Here is a 15934-nt window from a genome sequence, read left to right as displayed (position 1 = left end):
AATTGTTTTCTATACAAAGTAATTAGTGAAAATATTGTGTTTAATTATTAATTATTATTCTATACATTTCAAGATTAAAACATTGTTATATGTCTATTTGATTATTATAAATTTCATATAAAATTTAAAAATTTTATTGACTATATATAAATAATTTTTTTAATTTATTCCTTGTGAAAATAACGGTCACATACTCACAACGTGAAATCTACGTGGAAAACCATCAACAAGAAACTCGCAAAAATAAAGAAAGAAATTAAAAAAAAAAGGTCAAACGCCGTGAAGTTAAGTACACTAGAAAAAAGCGGTCAGTCGTTAGTTTGGAGAAAATTCCAAAGAATGCCGGTCATTTTCAATCAAAAATCTCTCCTTTTTGTTTTCTTCCACTAAGAAGCCGACCACCGTTCCCAACTCTTCTTTTATATATTTTTTATATAATATTTAAAAAACATGTTTAATTATTTTAAAAAACATTTTTATATAATTTTTATTTTTTATTATATTTAATTAAATTTTATATTTTTATTTTAAATAAATAAATAAATTAATGATTGATAAATTATTATTAATTAAGATAGCACTTGTCAATTTATATTTATATGATATTGAAGTAAAAAGTAAAAAATATTATATAATTATATTATTATATCAAATTAATATGTTATATTATCATTAATTATAATATATTGACATATAACACATCATTATATATTAGTATGTCATGTTAATACCATACAATATAAAAGAAAAAATAAGATTTTGACTAAGTTAATTATTAGTTATAAGAACTTATTTAATTTAAAATAAAAGTCAAAAAACTTATTTAATTCAAAATAAAAGTACAAAAGTTTGATCAAACTTAATAAAAATATAATGACTTATTTGAATTTTTTAAAATAATTTAAAAACTTTTTTTAGATATTTTACCTAATTTTTTTTATTTTTTTTCACATTTGAATAATTTTGACATAATACTTTAAAAACATTTTAAATTTAAAAAAAATTCAAATAAATCTTTATTCTTTTATTGTGTTCAATAAAGTTTTTATATTTTTATTTTAAATCAAATAAATTCTTATAACTAGTAATTGACTACATGTTATTAATGAAAATATTATTTATAATTTTATGTCACGTGATACTAATATGACACAATAACAAGAATATGTAGCATAATTATATTAATATTTTTTAAAATTTATATTTTATTAATCAAATTACTATTTAAGAATAGTAATCTTATTTTATTACTTGTTGGTAGGATAATTTAAATTGCATTGGGATGAAACATTTAAATTTCAAAAAAAGGGGAAGAGAAAGAAGCAAAAAAGACATTTCCAACGATTAAAAGCTCCACCAACCAAGCAACGATGACCCCATTTGGCATCAACAAAAGTCCCCACCGCCCTTCAAATCATTCTTCTGTCGAACGCCCGCTCTTTCAAGTTTCACCACTCATCCCCCTTAACTTTGTTTTAATTATTAATTAGGACCCAGAAGAATATTCATTGCATAATTAATTCATTCAACTGAAAAAAATTCTACGCTATTTCTTTCTGACCTGTGAGAAGCTCAAGTTGACTTGACCTGACCGTTGGTGGACCACCGTTCTTCCAAAGTGGCTGGTGCTTGACATGGTCTCCTGTCCCCTAAACGACGTGTATTGCTTTCAAGTTTTAGAAATTTCTTTGTTTCTTCTTTCTTTTTTTTGGTATTTGCTTTGATTATTTGTTTCTTTTTTTTTGTTTATTTTTAATTTATATTTGAAAAAGGGGTAACCATCGAGAAGAAGGAAGGAAATTTCAAAGAGGGAAAGAACAATGAAATTATAATAATAATAATCTTTTGCTTCCTTTTTGAGCGTAAAGTTTGAAGGTTTTGTCTCCAAAAATAGTGAGTTTTAAAAATAATTACTAAATTAAAAGCTCTTTCCTTTGTTCGAAGTTTCTCTGCTCTCTGCGCCCGTTCTCTGTACGTCGTTCGAAGCTTATGCATTCTCTGAATGCTTTCCGCTTAATAATCCCAACCCTTTTCCCTGCGGATCAAATCTAGGGTTAAGGTTCCCCAATATTTCACTCCGCAATCAGAAACCAAACCGGAGAAACCAACCCTCGTTGTTTCTATTTTTAGACCTTTTTTTTCCAAGTAAACGATGAAACGAGCAAAACTTGACTCGCTAGTGTCACCGAGTCGACTCAGGCTAGTTCAGTTCTTGATGGGGGTTTTGTTTCTCTATCTTCTCTTCATGAGCTTCGAAATCCCGCACGTTTTCAAAACCGGGTATGGTTCCGGTTCTGGAGGGTTCTTCACCGACACGTTGCCGAGGCCTTTGTTTCTCGAGAGCGAAGAGGACTTCACCGACAAATCAGCACCCGCTCGGCCAGCAAACGATCCAGACCCTGTTCGCCAGCCCGGAAGTCGGACACCGGAGCGGAAAATGCGGGAGTTTAAGAAAGTTTCAGGTCTCCTGTTCAACGAAAGCTCTTTCGATAGTAACGATTCTAAAGACGAGTTCTCGGTGCTCCATAAAACAGCACGACACGCCTTCGTTGTCGGCAAGAAACTCTGGGACGACCTTCAATCGGGTCAAAACAAATCCGATTCAGAACCCGGACAACAAAATCAAGGCAGAAACCGAACCGAATCATGCCCGCATTCGATTTCCTTATCCGGGTCGGAGTTCATGAGCCGGGGCCGGATCTTGGTCCTTCCCTGCGGGTTAACGTTAGGGTCCCACATTACGGTGGTCGGGTTGCCGCATTGGTCGCATGCAGAGTATGATCCCAAAATAGCGGTGTTGAAAGAAGGGGATGAGTCGGTGATGGTATCGCAGTTTATGATGGAATTGCAAGGGTTGAAGACGGTGGACGGCGAGGATCCGCCGCGGATTCTTCATTTCAATCCGAGGTTGAAAGGGGATTGGAGCGGGAAGCCCGTGATCGAGCAGAATACTTGTTATCGAATGCAGTGGGGGTCGGCGTTGAGGTGTGAAGGGTGGAAGTCTAGAGCTGATGAGGAAACAGGTTTTTTTTTTTTTGGTTTTTATATTTTAGTGCGTTTGGCTGAATGCTGAGTTACTAAATGAAGAATGGAGGTTGAGAAAGTTTGAAATTTTGTTTTGTTGATTTTTTTATTTCTTTGTTTATAATTGTTCGGTAGTTAGCTAATTTTAGTGAAGTTGGTTGTGGTGTTGCTTTATGATCTTGTTGGGGTTGGGAGAGGAGGGGGGATGGTGGTGGAGGTTGTTTTAAAAGTTATTTGTATGAAACATTATGCATATTTGCTGATTCTTTGTATATTTTTAATTTGGTAGTTGATGGACAAGTTAAATGTGAGAAATGGATTCGAGATGATGACAATGGCTTGGAAGAATCGAAGGCTACATGGTGGTTGAACAGATTGATAGGAAGAAAGAAGAAGGTGGTACTAGAATGGCCATACCCTTTTGCAGAGGGAAAGTTATTTGTTCTCACGTTGAGTGCTGGTTTGGAGGGTTACCATCTCAATGTCGATGGGCGTCATGTTACCTCATTTCCGTATCGAACTGTGAGTTAACATCTTGATGTTGGATTAATGATTTGATGAATATAGAACATCTTGAAATTGCTGATGATATTTACAGGGATTTGTGCTTGAGGATGCTACCGGGCTATCTCTAAATGGTGACCTTGATGTGCACTCTGTGTTTGCTGCTTCCTTGCCCACTTCACATCCAAGTTTTGCTCCGCAAAAGCATCTTGAGAGGTTGAGTAAATGGAAGGCACCACCACTTCCTGATGGAAATGTAGAGCTTTTTATAGGTATCCTTTCTGCTGGCAATCATTTTGCTGAGAGGATGGCTGTGAGAAAGTCTTGGATGCAGCATAAGTTAATAAGGTCTTCAAAAGTAGTGGCTCGGTTTTTTGTAGCACTGGTAAGGGTAGATAAAGTAGGCACAAGTTCTTTTTTTGAGAAAGCCCCCTTGCCTGATATATTTACTCTTTTGTGTTTCCTAGAATGGAAGAAAGGAAGTAAATGTGGAACTGAAGAAGGAAGCGGAGTATTTTGGTGATATTGTTATAGTTCCTTACATGGATAACTATGACCTAGTTGTACTAAAGACAGTTGCCATCTGTGAATATGGGGTGAGTGGTGGGATGATTTGACATTGCTTACTTTTTTTTGGTGCTAAAATTAAGTTTTGTAATTGGATATAGTACATATAAAAAAGTAGTTGAAATATTATTGTTCTTTAGTTTTAAACTCTAGAGACCAAGAACTACCTTTATACTGTATCTTGTTGTTCACAGGTCCGTACAGTGGCTGCAAAATATATTATGAAGTGTGATGATGATACATTTGTTGGGGTGGATGCTGTGATTAAGGAAGCAAAGAATGTCGGAGATAAAAGCCTGTATATTGGAAATATGAATTACTACCACAAGCCCCTACGTAACGGTAAATGGGCAGTAACATATGAGGTATGCATTTTCTGTTGAATTTAGCAAATATGTTGGCATATTTACATTTCATCCCCTCTTTAATTAGTTTCCTTGTCAAATGCTTAATTTTAAGTGGAGTTTCCGGTTATAGTTAAATTTATACTATTTTTGAAGAACTGCATTGTTTAGATTGTGATAGAACGTGATTAGAACTTCTTGTTTTCCATTTGTTTTTTTATCTTTATCTGCATATGTGCTGTTATCTGTATTTTGATGTGCTTTGCAATGTCAATTCTCCATTTAGTTATAAAATATTTCCTCTTTCAGATGAGGAAAGGTAATGTGTTTTTAGTAGCAAAATGATGGAACCTCTTGCTATCAATTCGTTATATATATATATATATATAGATTTGTTATTTTTTTTTTGTTCATGAGTTTGGCCTTTGAGAAAATTGTTTCTCATTTTTAATTGGCACTGCATGGGAGGTTGCATGCCTTTGTGAATGCTTGAATTAGTAATATTTTAGTGATAGTTTTTGAGCTTGCTCTAAATTGAGTAGCATGAAAAAGCAAAAAAGTTTCTTATAATCAATCTAAAACTGGGTTGGAATTTAAAGTTCAGTTGAATATAGTTGTAGATACTTGTAGACATGTTCTTGCCTTATCTATGGTTTACTTTTTGTTAAAATACTACTTAGGTAGTTGCCCATGTCAAAATCTGCTACTTATTGTAATTTCTTTTTTTCTTTTGGTGAATTCCAGGAATGGCCAGAAGAAGACTACCCACCCTACGCAAATGGTCCAGGGTACATAGTGTCATCTGATATTGCACAGTTTATTGTAGCTGAGTTTGAGAAACACAAGTTGCGAGTAAGTCATCTATTTATTTTGCATATGCTTGGGTGTGCATGGTTGTTCTTTAAATAGCAATGGAGTTAATTACTGTTCATTAAACCATTGAGCACATGTTGCAGCTATTCAAGATGGAAGATGTGAGCATGGGAATGTGGGTGGAAAAATTCAACAGTTCAAAACCAGTGGAGTACCAGCACAGCTTGAAATTTTGCCAGTTCGGATGCATTGAGGATTATTACACTGCTCATTACCAATCCCCAAGACAGATGTTATGCATGTGGGATAAATTACTAAATCAAGGAAAGCCCCAGTGCTGCAACATGAGATGACCATTATACAAAGGAAACGATAGACATAGTTTTCACTTAAAATATGGTAAATTTGAGAAAGGAAAACAGAGAAACAAATTTTTGCAGTCAACGGTAAATCTCTGTATATTTTGGGGTTTAAGTCAGATAGAGTGGGGCGTTTCCTCCTCCCCTCATAAATTAATTCATTTGCTTTGGCCATTTTGTCTACATTTCTCCAGTAGCTGGGGCTTCGGCAGACTGGAGGAATCGATACGAGGAGCATTATGTAAACCACACCTGCGTTGTAATCTAGATTGAGGAATAGGGAGTAAAGATACGAAAATTTATGGATATAAGTGGAAAGGTAAATCTTTGTATCGTTGATTAGTATATGATTTTTTAATTTAAAAAATAAAATTTGAATTTTTTTTAATTATAAAAAAAATTAAAAGGTCAATCTAGCTATGATTGAAATGGTTTTAAGTCTTAAGAGACGATTTCTGGTAACGGTAGAACTATTGTTGGAAGAGCTTTCTATTCTATTTTCATTTTAAACCTCAACTTGTCACTTTACACTTGGAAATATGTGCTTCGTTTCTCCCTGCAATATCTAACGCTCGCTCTTACGGTGAATACATGTAGCTGACATTATTTATTGTAGACGAGTGGCAGAATATTCCACGCTAAATTAGGTGGATAGCATAAACAAGCAAGTCGAGAAGCTGTGTTACTTATCACACAAGGTATAGGTATAAGACTGCCTTTTCAAAAGGGAGTCTTGAATTTTATGTTGGTTGTGTATTGAAATGAATATTATTTTCAATTTCTGAGTTATGAGATTTAATGGGTTTAAAACGGATAATATTTTATAAGTTGATGGACTATAATAATTGATATCAAAACTTATTTTGAGATGAGTAAATTATAAATCGAATGTCAGTTTTATATCTCTTGTTAGAGTAGAGATGAATATCATGATCACGAATCCTACTCGATTGTGAGGCATCTTTTTGTGGGACAGCAAATTAGAAATTGTTACTAAATAAACAGAGCTTTCTAGCAAGTCCGTCCTGCTAGAAGTTTCGCGGCTTGTATCAGTTCAGTTACGCGTACTTGCGTGTATGAAGTTCATTCCAGGATGACCATGACTCATCCTATTACAGCCAAGAAGATTTCAGGATTTGGGATATATTTCTTTCCTAAAGGGGTTAAATATTTGGTTAGAGATGCTACATGTTTTCAAATCTTTCTGCTCTGGTATTGACCTAGACACACCTTAGTGACTGACCTCTTTTCTCTTGTATACGAAGACAAGCTCTACAGTGAGAGTTAGGAAACTAATAGGAGTGACTGACCTCTTTCTCTTGTGTACGAAGCAAAGCTTTAAAGTGAGAGCTAGGAAACTAATAGGGGCTATCTTCTGCTTTTTCTATTTTTCCCTGGTAGTGGTCTGGCACCTTCAATACCAGCTAAGCACCCACTAAGAAAGATCCTTTGAATTCCTAGTCTTATTCTCAAACCTCTGTTGATGCTTGTTGCCTATAACTCTTCAATGTGTGGTTGTAATAAGGTTGGTTAAAGACTTAAAGCCCATTATCTGCCTTCAAAAATTGCATACAAAATGAGGAGAGAATAAACTGGAGGCATAAATCTTCCTTTATCACTTTCTAGAGCTTGCCATGGATATAGATACAAATAAAGAACCTTTACAGTGAAAGCGATTCTCTTTTAGTGGATGATGAGCTCAAAAGAAGGAACCTTATTCCCATGATCTTGTTTTTAATACTCTCAAACCCTCCAGGCTCTCTCAATTTCTGCTTTTTAACCTGATTCTTAGGTTAGGATAAGCTAATGCTCGTAGTCACTTTTAAAGTGCTATAAATTTAGTTTGCTTTAATGAATGGACCGGTGATGTTAATCACTTAATATAGTAATATACTCGCTGCTGTACAAAATGAAAGTAACTTCATCCCCAAGCATATAAAGTGTTCATTTATCCACCGTCTAGACGCAAAGGAAAAAAGCAAAACGAAACTACTGTCTTTCACACAGTTCTTCCATCTCAAGATAAATTACAACAATTAGTAAAGCTTTTTTTCTTATCAGAACTGTGAGAAGTTGGACTTTTTGTCCTCTCGCAAGGCAGAAGTCTTAGAAACAACAAAGCAAAGTCAAACTTCAGTATTTTAATTCATTTTGGAAGTTGGAATTTTGTCCTTCTCTAATTGGCGCCTATAGCAGGACCATGGCCAGAATCCATGCCAGAGAATAGATGAACAAAGTTCCTGCAACAGCAAGAAAACTAGCATTTTAGTTTGCAGATATCAAACCAAAAATGTGGATGCTTGACTTTATAAAATGGAAAAGGAAAATGTGCATGTAATGAATACCTGTCTGAAGGGGGAGTAGCCTCAAACCGTTGCTAAACGATGACACAAAGAAACAAGTAGATGTCGTGTTTATGCCATTAGGACAGTTGCAAATAAATGAATTGTAAGTTCCAGTGTAACCACAGGCTCCATCGCTTTTCTCACAATCTGCGCACGAGTTCGGATAGTCATTATACACATTGAACTTATACTTAAGTGACATTCCGTACTTCCAGTTATCAGGGTTAGATTCCTGGCCACTGAAGCTATAAAATCCAGAATATGAAGAGCACTGCAACTTCTGCAAATTCAATTCGAAGGATGGGCCGAGATCCACTGGTGTGTAAACACAACATGTGGATATTGGGAGATTGAGGATGCTAATTGCCCTGCAAGAATACAAGAAACTACAAATGGGAGCACCTTGTTTGTCACATAGGGGAACAGCACTGCTGTTGTCAACATTATAGCTATTTGATCTAAAAATAGGTGACGACGTGGTTGAGCAGTCCAGGAGAGTGAAAACATTATCGTCTGTGAAAGAAAAGGGAGCATCCCAATCGAGGCCAAAGCCTTTGCTTGGCTGAGAGCAAGCACAAGTTGACATGGAAGGATCTGAGATGTATATGACTTGGTTGCTGTAGTCTATGTTGGTAATTGGATAGTTTCCAGTGTGTGTGGTCAAGGTGAGTTTTTGCTGGTCACAAGTTACGTATTGCTGAAAGCGTGCATCACCACAGCCAGGGCCAGTTCCAAATGGGTACTTGATAGGTAGATTACCGCAGCTTCTTTGGCAGGCCTGAGATGAGACCAAAGAGGGAAGAAAGATCAAAGAGATGAAGGGGAGGAGAGTAATAAAAGAGCGTTTTAGCTTCATTTTTCTGGCTACGCTTGGAGAATTAGAGAGGAAAGTTTGGGCTGTGTGAGAGTAATTAAGGAAGAAGAGGTAAAGAGAGAAGTGTGGAATTGGTATTATATTATTCTGAGCAAGCAGCTAGCTAATGAGTGCTGCCTTTAGAGAGTGAAATAGGGAGAAAGATATAGGGAGAGATGGAAGGAAGCATCATGCGCTTTTGTTTTATGGGGACTGGTTTTATGACTTTCGGTGTGAGGCTGGCTAGCTTTAAGGGACCTTTGCTTTTCCCTATCATTAGATGCCTTGTTTTCTTAACTATTGCTGGCGTTGCAGTAGGATGATGATTTCTTATAAGTACTGTAAAGTTCCATTTGGTGATTCAAGATTACTTGGTTCGCCTGCCAAGAAGATTGAGAAAAAAAAGTAGAGAAAGAGTTTTCACAATCACCCACTGTTTGATTTTCTTTTTCAACAAAAAACAAACCACAACTTGGAGGAAGTTTGTACACGAGATGAGTCATAACAAAGTAGTAGTACATGGGTTTTTCCTTAGTGTCAAAGCAAAATGATCTCCCTCCTCCTGTGAATGTACGTAAATCAACTTCCATGGTAAGTAGACGGCGAGAGAAACCCCTCAACAAGCAAATTATACATTTATGACTGCAGGTATTTAAATTCAAAGATTCTTTTGGCTGATTGAACTTAATTTGAGCAACTTTTTCATTGGTTCTGAAACAGGTTTAATGTGTATATGATTCATGTGCACAGCCACTGGTTTTCCGCGTTATGGATATATATAGTGCTGTTGCTAGTATATATTCAAGATTACCAGTTAGGAGACAAGGAATCTGTGCTTATATTCCAATTAAGTTGGTGAAAATATTGGAGGGTTGGTCTGTTGGATGATCAAATCTCACATACTTTGGCTAGGAGGTAGGCATAAGTTGACCCTCGATTACTTTAAATGGGGCATCACATGTCATTGGCATTAATTAGTCTATCTGCCAATGTGCTGATCAGGACAATGAATCAACATTCAAATGAATCACAGGGCAAAGCAATTAATAGATACATTGATCCACATTCGTCGGAAAGGCGACACAGAAATTTTATATGAAAAACAATACAATAAAGGTACAAAATCTCTACTTCACTTTCGGACAAGGTTTAGGCTTTACACTTGGAGAATATAATTAATTAAGAGAAACATTTTAGACATATTCCAATCCCAATACTTTGATTTGAAGTCTCCAACTAGTTAAATGTTCCTACTTCCTTTGCTTTTGCAACAACAAAGCTTATGCATGCAATCAACCGTGCAATTTTCTTGACCACTGTGATTCATCTCTTGAGCTATTGAAAGCCTGCCTTCCTATTGTCGGTGCATGAGAATTTCCATGAACAAGTACTTTTGTAGAAGTTCCTATATTTCATATTGCTCCTACCTAACCCTCCACCCTGAAAACAAGGGCAGCCACTAAAAACAATTAATGAAGGTCCATGACTTGAGCATTTGTCTTTGTAATTAATGAATGACGAAAAGGATTAGGCACTCAGGCGGAACATGATAAACAAGAAGGATCGGAAAAGGCAATGGAGATGAGATATGGTCAAATATATATATAAATGCGCCTTCCTTCCCCTCTTTATTATCACATTACCAAGTTTTAAAAGCACAAAAGTAGTCCATTACAATTTTGATCCTGTAAAACAGCTTCTATGTTAACAGCAATATCAAACAAATCCTATATATGATTAAGGTTTGATGAAAGCTTGTGAGCAGAGACAAGATAGTAAATGATTTCTGCCTTGATGAAGAAGGAATCTTTTTCCCTCTTTAATCGAGATATGGAATCGCCACTCCATCACATGGGGCCTATCAGAATAGTTAGTTTAATCAAATATTGCTCCACTGAAACCAGAATACAACTAGTATAAGGCATCTCAACTAAGAGGAACTTTAGCAGAAAAAAATTATGCTTCAAAATGGAGAGTGGAGACAATCTTTTTGGTTTAACAAGAACATTAATGGGTGTGTTGTGCTGAGTAGGGCAACCATGAGAGTTTTATGAGTAGAAAATGAGAAACAAAATTATGGTGCCAGTTATAAGGAAGCTAAAGATGAAGCATTGAGCAGCTTTCTATCATGATAACACAATTTTTTTTGTTGATGCGTCGAGAAGGCCTACGGCCTACATCGCCCTGCCTTCTGATACGAAATATATTAATCAGTGAAATACTGAAATGATTGAGCTTTAATGTGTACAGCCTTGTTCGCTTGGTGGTCTCTTGAATAACCAACGTCGTCAAAAGAAATATTTGTTAAGATGTTGTATATAGCCACTTTCAAACAAGTCTATATAAGCATAAGCTTTTAATTAAGATAAAATAAATCAAATGGGCAATTAAGAGTAGATGCCTCATATTTTACTCAAAAGTTTAAGTTCCAATTGATTTTTTTTAAAAAGTAATAAATCAAGAAAATAATTATCATCTAATACATTGTAAGTGAAGTTTTAAATTTCAAAAGCAGAATTAGAGCGTTGTCACATATCTCATTAAAATATATTTAAAACATTAAAAAATTAATATGATAATAAACGAAAAAACATGTCATAACATTCTAATTACACTTGAGAAGTTTAAAGTCTTAACTGGGAATGTATAGAAAAATATGTTAGAACACCGAATTGGAAAATGTAGAAATTGGCTTCAAGGCGTGTATCAATGTTACTATTCTTAAAGTTTTATTTGCCCCATTTATAGTGTGTAAAAAAGTTACTGACGTATAAATCTCGAAGATACAGTAAAACCTAGTGATTGACGGCGTTTTGCACTGATGAAATCAATCCACTGAGCACTTATTGGAGTATGACAAGATTATCAAACTTTTATATAATTTTCCTGCAACAAAATGATATAGAAAAAAACTTAAAGAATGTTTGAGGAAGGAAGAAAATATGTTATTATTTTCTGTTGTACGTTGTGTTGTCTAAAAGATGGTAGATGTGTGCAAACGGTTATTTCGGTTTTAGATATATAATAACTGAATTAGCCGAACTCATATTTAAAAATAACCGAAATCGAACCGAACTATACAAATAACCGAACTAACCGAAACTGAACTAATTTGGTTAGTTCGGTTCGGTTTCCAAAAATCAAACTTGACAAATTATTTATTTATTTATATATAGTTATTTATGCCTTTATTTTTTTAATAAATCAATACTACAAAAATATTAAAAATGATAATAAAAAATTATAATAAATAAGATGAATACTCATATAATTAAAAAGGAACTAAAGAGGAGAATAGATTAGGTTTAGGATTTATTTTTCATGCAAAATCCCCATAATACCCTTACTTAAGTTTCGATTAGTTCGGTTAGAAATTTTCCTAACTGAAACTAAATTAAATTAATTTTAATAACCAAACTGTCCTAACCGAACTATCCAAAGAATCGAACTAATCGAACCGAAAAAATCGAACTCATTTCGATTCGGTTCGATTGTTCGGCTCGCTTTACATTTGCTCACCCCTAAAAGATGGTCCTTTTTATAAGTTTCTATGCCTATTTCCAAGAGACACAGTTTACACCTATTTGTTTCAAATAGACATAACTCTTGGTTTTTCTCAACAGACACAACTATTGGTTTTGTTCAACAGACTTAACTTTTTGAAAGCGTCCAAAAATCCCCACCATTTTTAAATTAATCCAAATTTTCGATAATCTTGGAATTCAATTGCATAAATCAAGGTGTCTTCCGGTTGATCTTTCACTTAGTGAAAACATGTTAAAGTTAATCAAAATTGCATGGTAGACTATGCTTTGAATTAGCTATTTTATTTGGTTAACCAAACACATCTCACACGACGATTTCAACACCAATGAATGCACAGTATCTAGCAATGCTTTTATGGCCATTTGTCTACATCCTCTTTTTATGTGTGCTGTTAGAGCCATGGGTTGAGTCGAGTTTCCACCATGGGTGATTTTCAATTTATGAGCCTGAGCCTCATCTCCTTTAAGGTCTTATTTACAAGATCTCAAGTAAGACTTTTTGTTAAAGAATCTGTCAAGTTTTCATTAGACCTTACAAAAGTTATAGTGATCACTCAATCAGAAATTAATTATCGAACATAGCTATGTCTTAATCCAATCTATCTAGACTTTGCATTATACACTTGGCTATATGCTTTTATTAGAGTTGCTTCACTATCAAAATGGAAAGAAATTGAAGAAACTGGTTTAGGCCATAAACACACACCATAAGGTAAATTTTTTAGCCATTTGGCTTCCTTGGTGGCAGTAGTCAATGTAATAAATTCGGTTGCCATGGTAGAATCCGTTATACATATTTGTTTCTTGGAAATGGCATCCCCACCAAGCATAAAGATCCATCTGCTTGTGCAAGCATGATATTCTAAACTTGCAATCCAACTAGAATTCAAATATTTTTCTAATACTAATGGATATCTATTATAACAAAGCCGATAGTATTTTGTTTATGACTTGCCAATGCAAAATACTTAGATTACTTATGTATCTACTTAACTTTTCAACAGCAAATGCTATATCTTTCTTTTTACATGTCATTGCATACATTAAGTAACTAATTATTTTTGCATATTGTAATTGATCAACAATCCTACCAACATTTGGTATTAATTTAATTTGAGGATCCATGGGTGTAAATGCTAGTATAAAATTATTACAATCAAACTTTTTAAGTACCTTTCAATGTACTGTGATTGTGACAAAGTTATTCCATTTTTATCTCGAAATATTTTAATTCCTAAGATGACATCAGTTACACCCATATCTTTTATTATTTGATTCCAGACAACATTCGGGGAAATATATTATCAAGTCTATTTTCCTTTGAAAATCTTAAGACCATTCTTAAGTTGCTGAAGCAATTTAGCATTTCCTTGATAAGTTTTATTCTGTCAAGGTTTTATTCGCCTCATTTGTTGTGTGCAAAAGAGTTACTGGCATATAAATCTCGAAGAAATAATGAAACTAACTGATTGACGACGTTTTGCACTGACGAAATCAATTCACTAAGCACTCACCAGAGTATGGTAAGATTATCAAACTTATATACAATATTCCTGCAGCAAAATGATATAAAAGAAAACTTGGAGAATGTTTAAAAAAGAAAGGAAATATGTTATTATTTTCAGTTATACGTTCTGTTTTCTAAATGATGATATTTTACAAGCTTAGATGCCTATTTCCAACAAACACAATTTGTGTTTGTTTCAAATAGTCACATCTGTTGAAACAGATGTTTTAAATAATAACATCTCTTTTTCCTAACAAATACAACTATTGGTTTTTTCTTCAGACATAACTTTTTGAAAATATCCAATGTAATAGTTTGTAATATATTCACCCAAAAAAAAAAGTTGGTAATATACAATGTCAAAATCTTTACTTGTTAGAATAATATTTTGAGGAAATTATGGGAAATGACCTTCATAGTAAAATGACTTAAAAAATGACCGTATCTATAATTTTAACTGTTTTGAGTCAATTTTTGGCACGACTTGACAAAAATACCCTTTTAAATCAATTAATCCAAATGAAAGAGCATATTGGTTTCTTTCTTTCTGCTTTGCCGCCATTCGGCTTAAAATTCTAAAATTAAATCTCGATTTAGATTTAGCTATCCCTCCGTCCAACTCTCCAACGCCATCGAGGTCTATATCGGCTGCCAACTTTCTAATGATCCCAAAGTGTAGAGATGACATCAAGGTATTTGTTATGGGTTCTTGGATTTATTTAGGGTTATTCATAGAACGAAAAAGTTGATGGGTAAATTATATGAGTTTGAAAACTTAAATCTGGCTGGGGGTAGCGAAATCAATTAGTTTATAGGCAATGCGTGAATATTTGTTAGGCATTGAGTTAACTGGATATTAGGGTGTGTGACTGGATATTAGGAATCGTAACTTGTTTATTTGGCATTAGGTGCTTGAATATTATGTGACTGAATATTTGTTGAGCATTGCGTGACTTGTTTATAGGCATTACGTAATTGAATATTTGTTTAGCGTTGCGTGACAGGCATTATGTGACTGAATATTTGTTAAGCATTGCGTGACTTGTTTGTGGGCATTCCGTGACTTTATCTACCTAATGCTGAAGGTGATTATCTACTGATTCAGCCCTCTTAATAACAAATTGTGTAAAATTAGAAGAAAAATAGGCTAAAGCTGTTTGGTAAACTGTTTAACAAAATAAATTATATAAGTTGTAATTTCGGTTAAAATTACCATAAAGGATATTGAGTGTCATCTTTAATAACCTAATAAGCTATAATGTAATTCTTGAAGTTTATATATAATTTTAGACTGAGTATTTCAGACTTGTATAATAGCAATAGTATTAGATTTTGATTGGTCTACCAAGAAATCGGACCATAATGCTTAAATTAAAAAAAAAAGAAGAGAAAAGAGGAAACGATAATGAATTTCTTGGAAAAGAGAAAAGAGGTAACATTAAAATACTCTTGATTAGTGAAAAAGAGAGAAAACCTTTAAACTGATTTTTATTAAGAATTTCTTGGAAAATGATATTTGGCATGGCTTTTGCTTTTAAGAGGTAGATAAGATGAAACGTCAGGCCAAACATGTACTTAATAACCAATTCAGCCTCCCTTCATTGCACTTAAATGGGTGTAGACAACGAAGAGTCAGCATTCATGCCAATAAATAAAGGCCAATAACCATTTAAATCAAATTCAATTATCTTAATCAATCTCAGATAATTGAAAAATGACCTACAGAGATCTAAGAGTCGAGAACAGGGAAGAGGCAGCCTTTGAAGAGGAGGTGTCTTTGAGGGAGAAGCTGTAGATATTTCAGCAGGAGATACATGCCCTCATGGACAACCTGATGCAAAGGACTTTTGACTTGGAGGCTGCCATCTTGAGAATGAAAAGATTCTCATCGAGATAGAGTTCAAAGTAGATGAACTTAGGAAGAAATGAACTACGGTTCATTTTTTTTTTTGTATCATCTTCTTGTATTTTCGGTGGGATATCTTTTTTAAAATTTTAATAAAGTTTATAAAAATTTTTATTTTCATTGAGCACATATTTTCGATTTATTTTTTTTCGTTTAAGTTATATTAT

The 15934-nt window shown here is 34.1% G+C and overlaps 2 protein-coding genes across 2 annotated transcripts; one reads left to right on the top strand and one right to left on the bottom strand.

The window, feature by feature from the left end:
- Positions 1781-5947, top strand: LOC18609311 (hydroxyproline O-galactosyltransferase GALT4). The gene is made up of 7 exons (XM_018116353.1): positions 1781-3023; positions 3314-3546; positions 3623-3913; positions 3996-4124; positions 4290-4460; positions 5184-5291; positions 5396-5947. The coding sequence occupies exons 1-7, from the start codon at positions 2153-2155 to the stop codon at positions 5603-5605; spliced, it is 2013 nt and encodes a 670-aa protein (XP_017971842.1). The 5' UTR covers positions 1781-2152; the 3' UTR covers positions 5606-5947.
- LOC18609310 (wall-associated receptor kinase 5) lies at positions 7522-8982 on the bottom strand. The gene is made up of 2 exons (XM_007044346.2): positions 7957-8982; positions 7522-7851 (listed from the first exon to the last, which is right to left on the bottom strand). Exons 1-2 carry the CDS (start codon positions 8810-8812, stop codon positions 7799-7801), a joined length of 909 nt encoding a protein of 302 aa, XP_007044408.2. The 5' UTR covers positions 8813-8982; the 3' UTR covers positions 7522-7798.

This window comes from Theobroma cacao, chromosome 2 (genome assembly GCF_000208745.1).
Source record: "Theobroma cacao cultivar B97-61/B2 chromosome 2, Criollo_cocoa_genome_V2, whole genome shotgun sequence".
NCBI classification, from domain to species: domain Eukaryota; kingdom Viridiplantae; phylum Streptophyta; class Magnoliopsida; order Malvales; family Malvaceae; genus Theobroma; species Theobroma cacao.
This window is presented reverse-complemented; position numbering and strand designations above follow the sequence as displayed.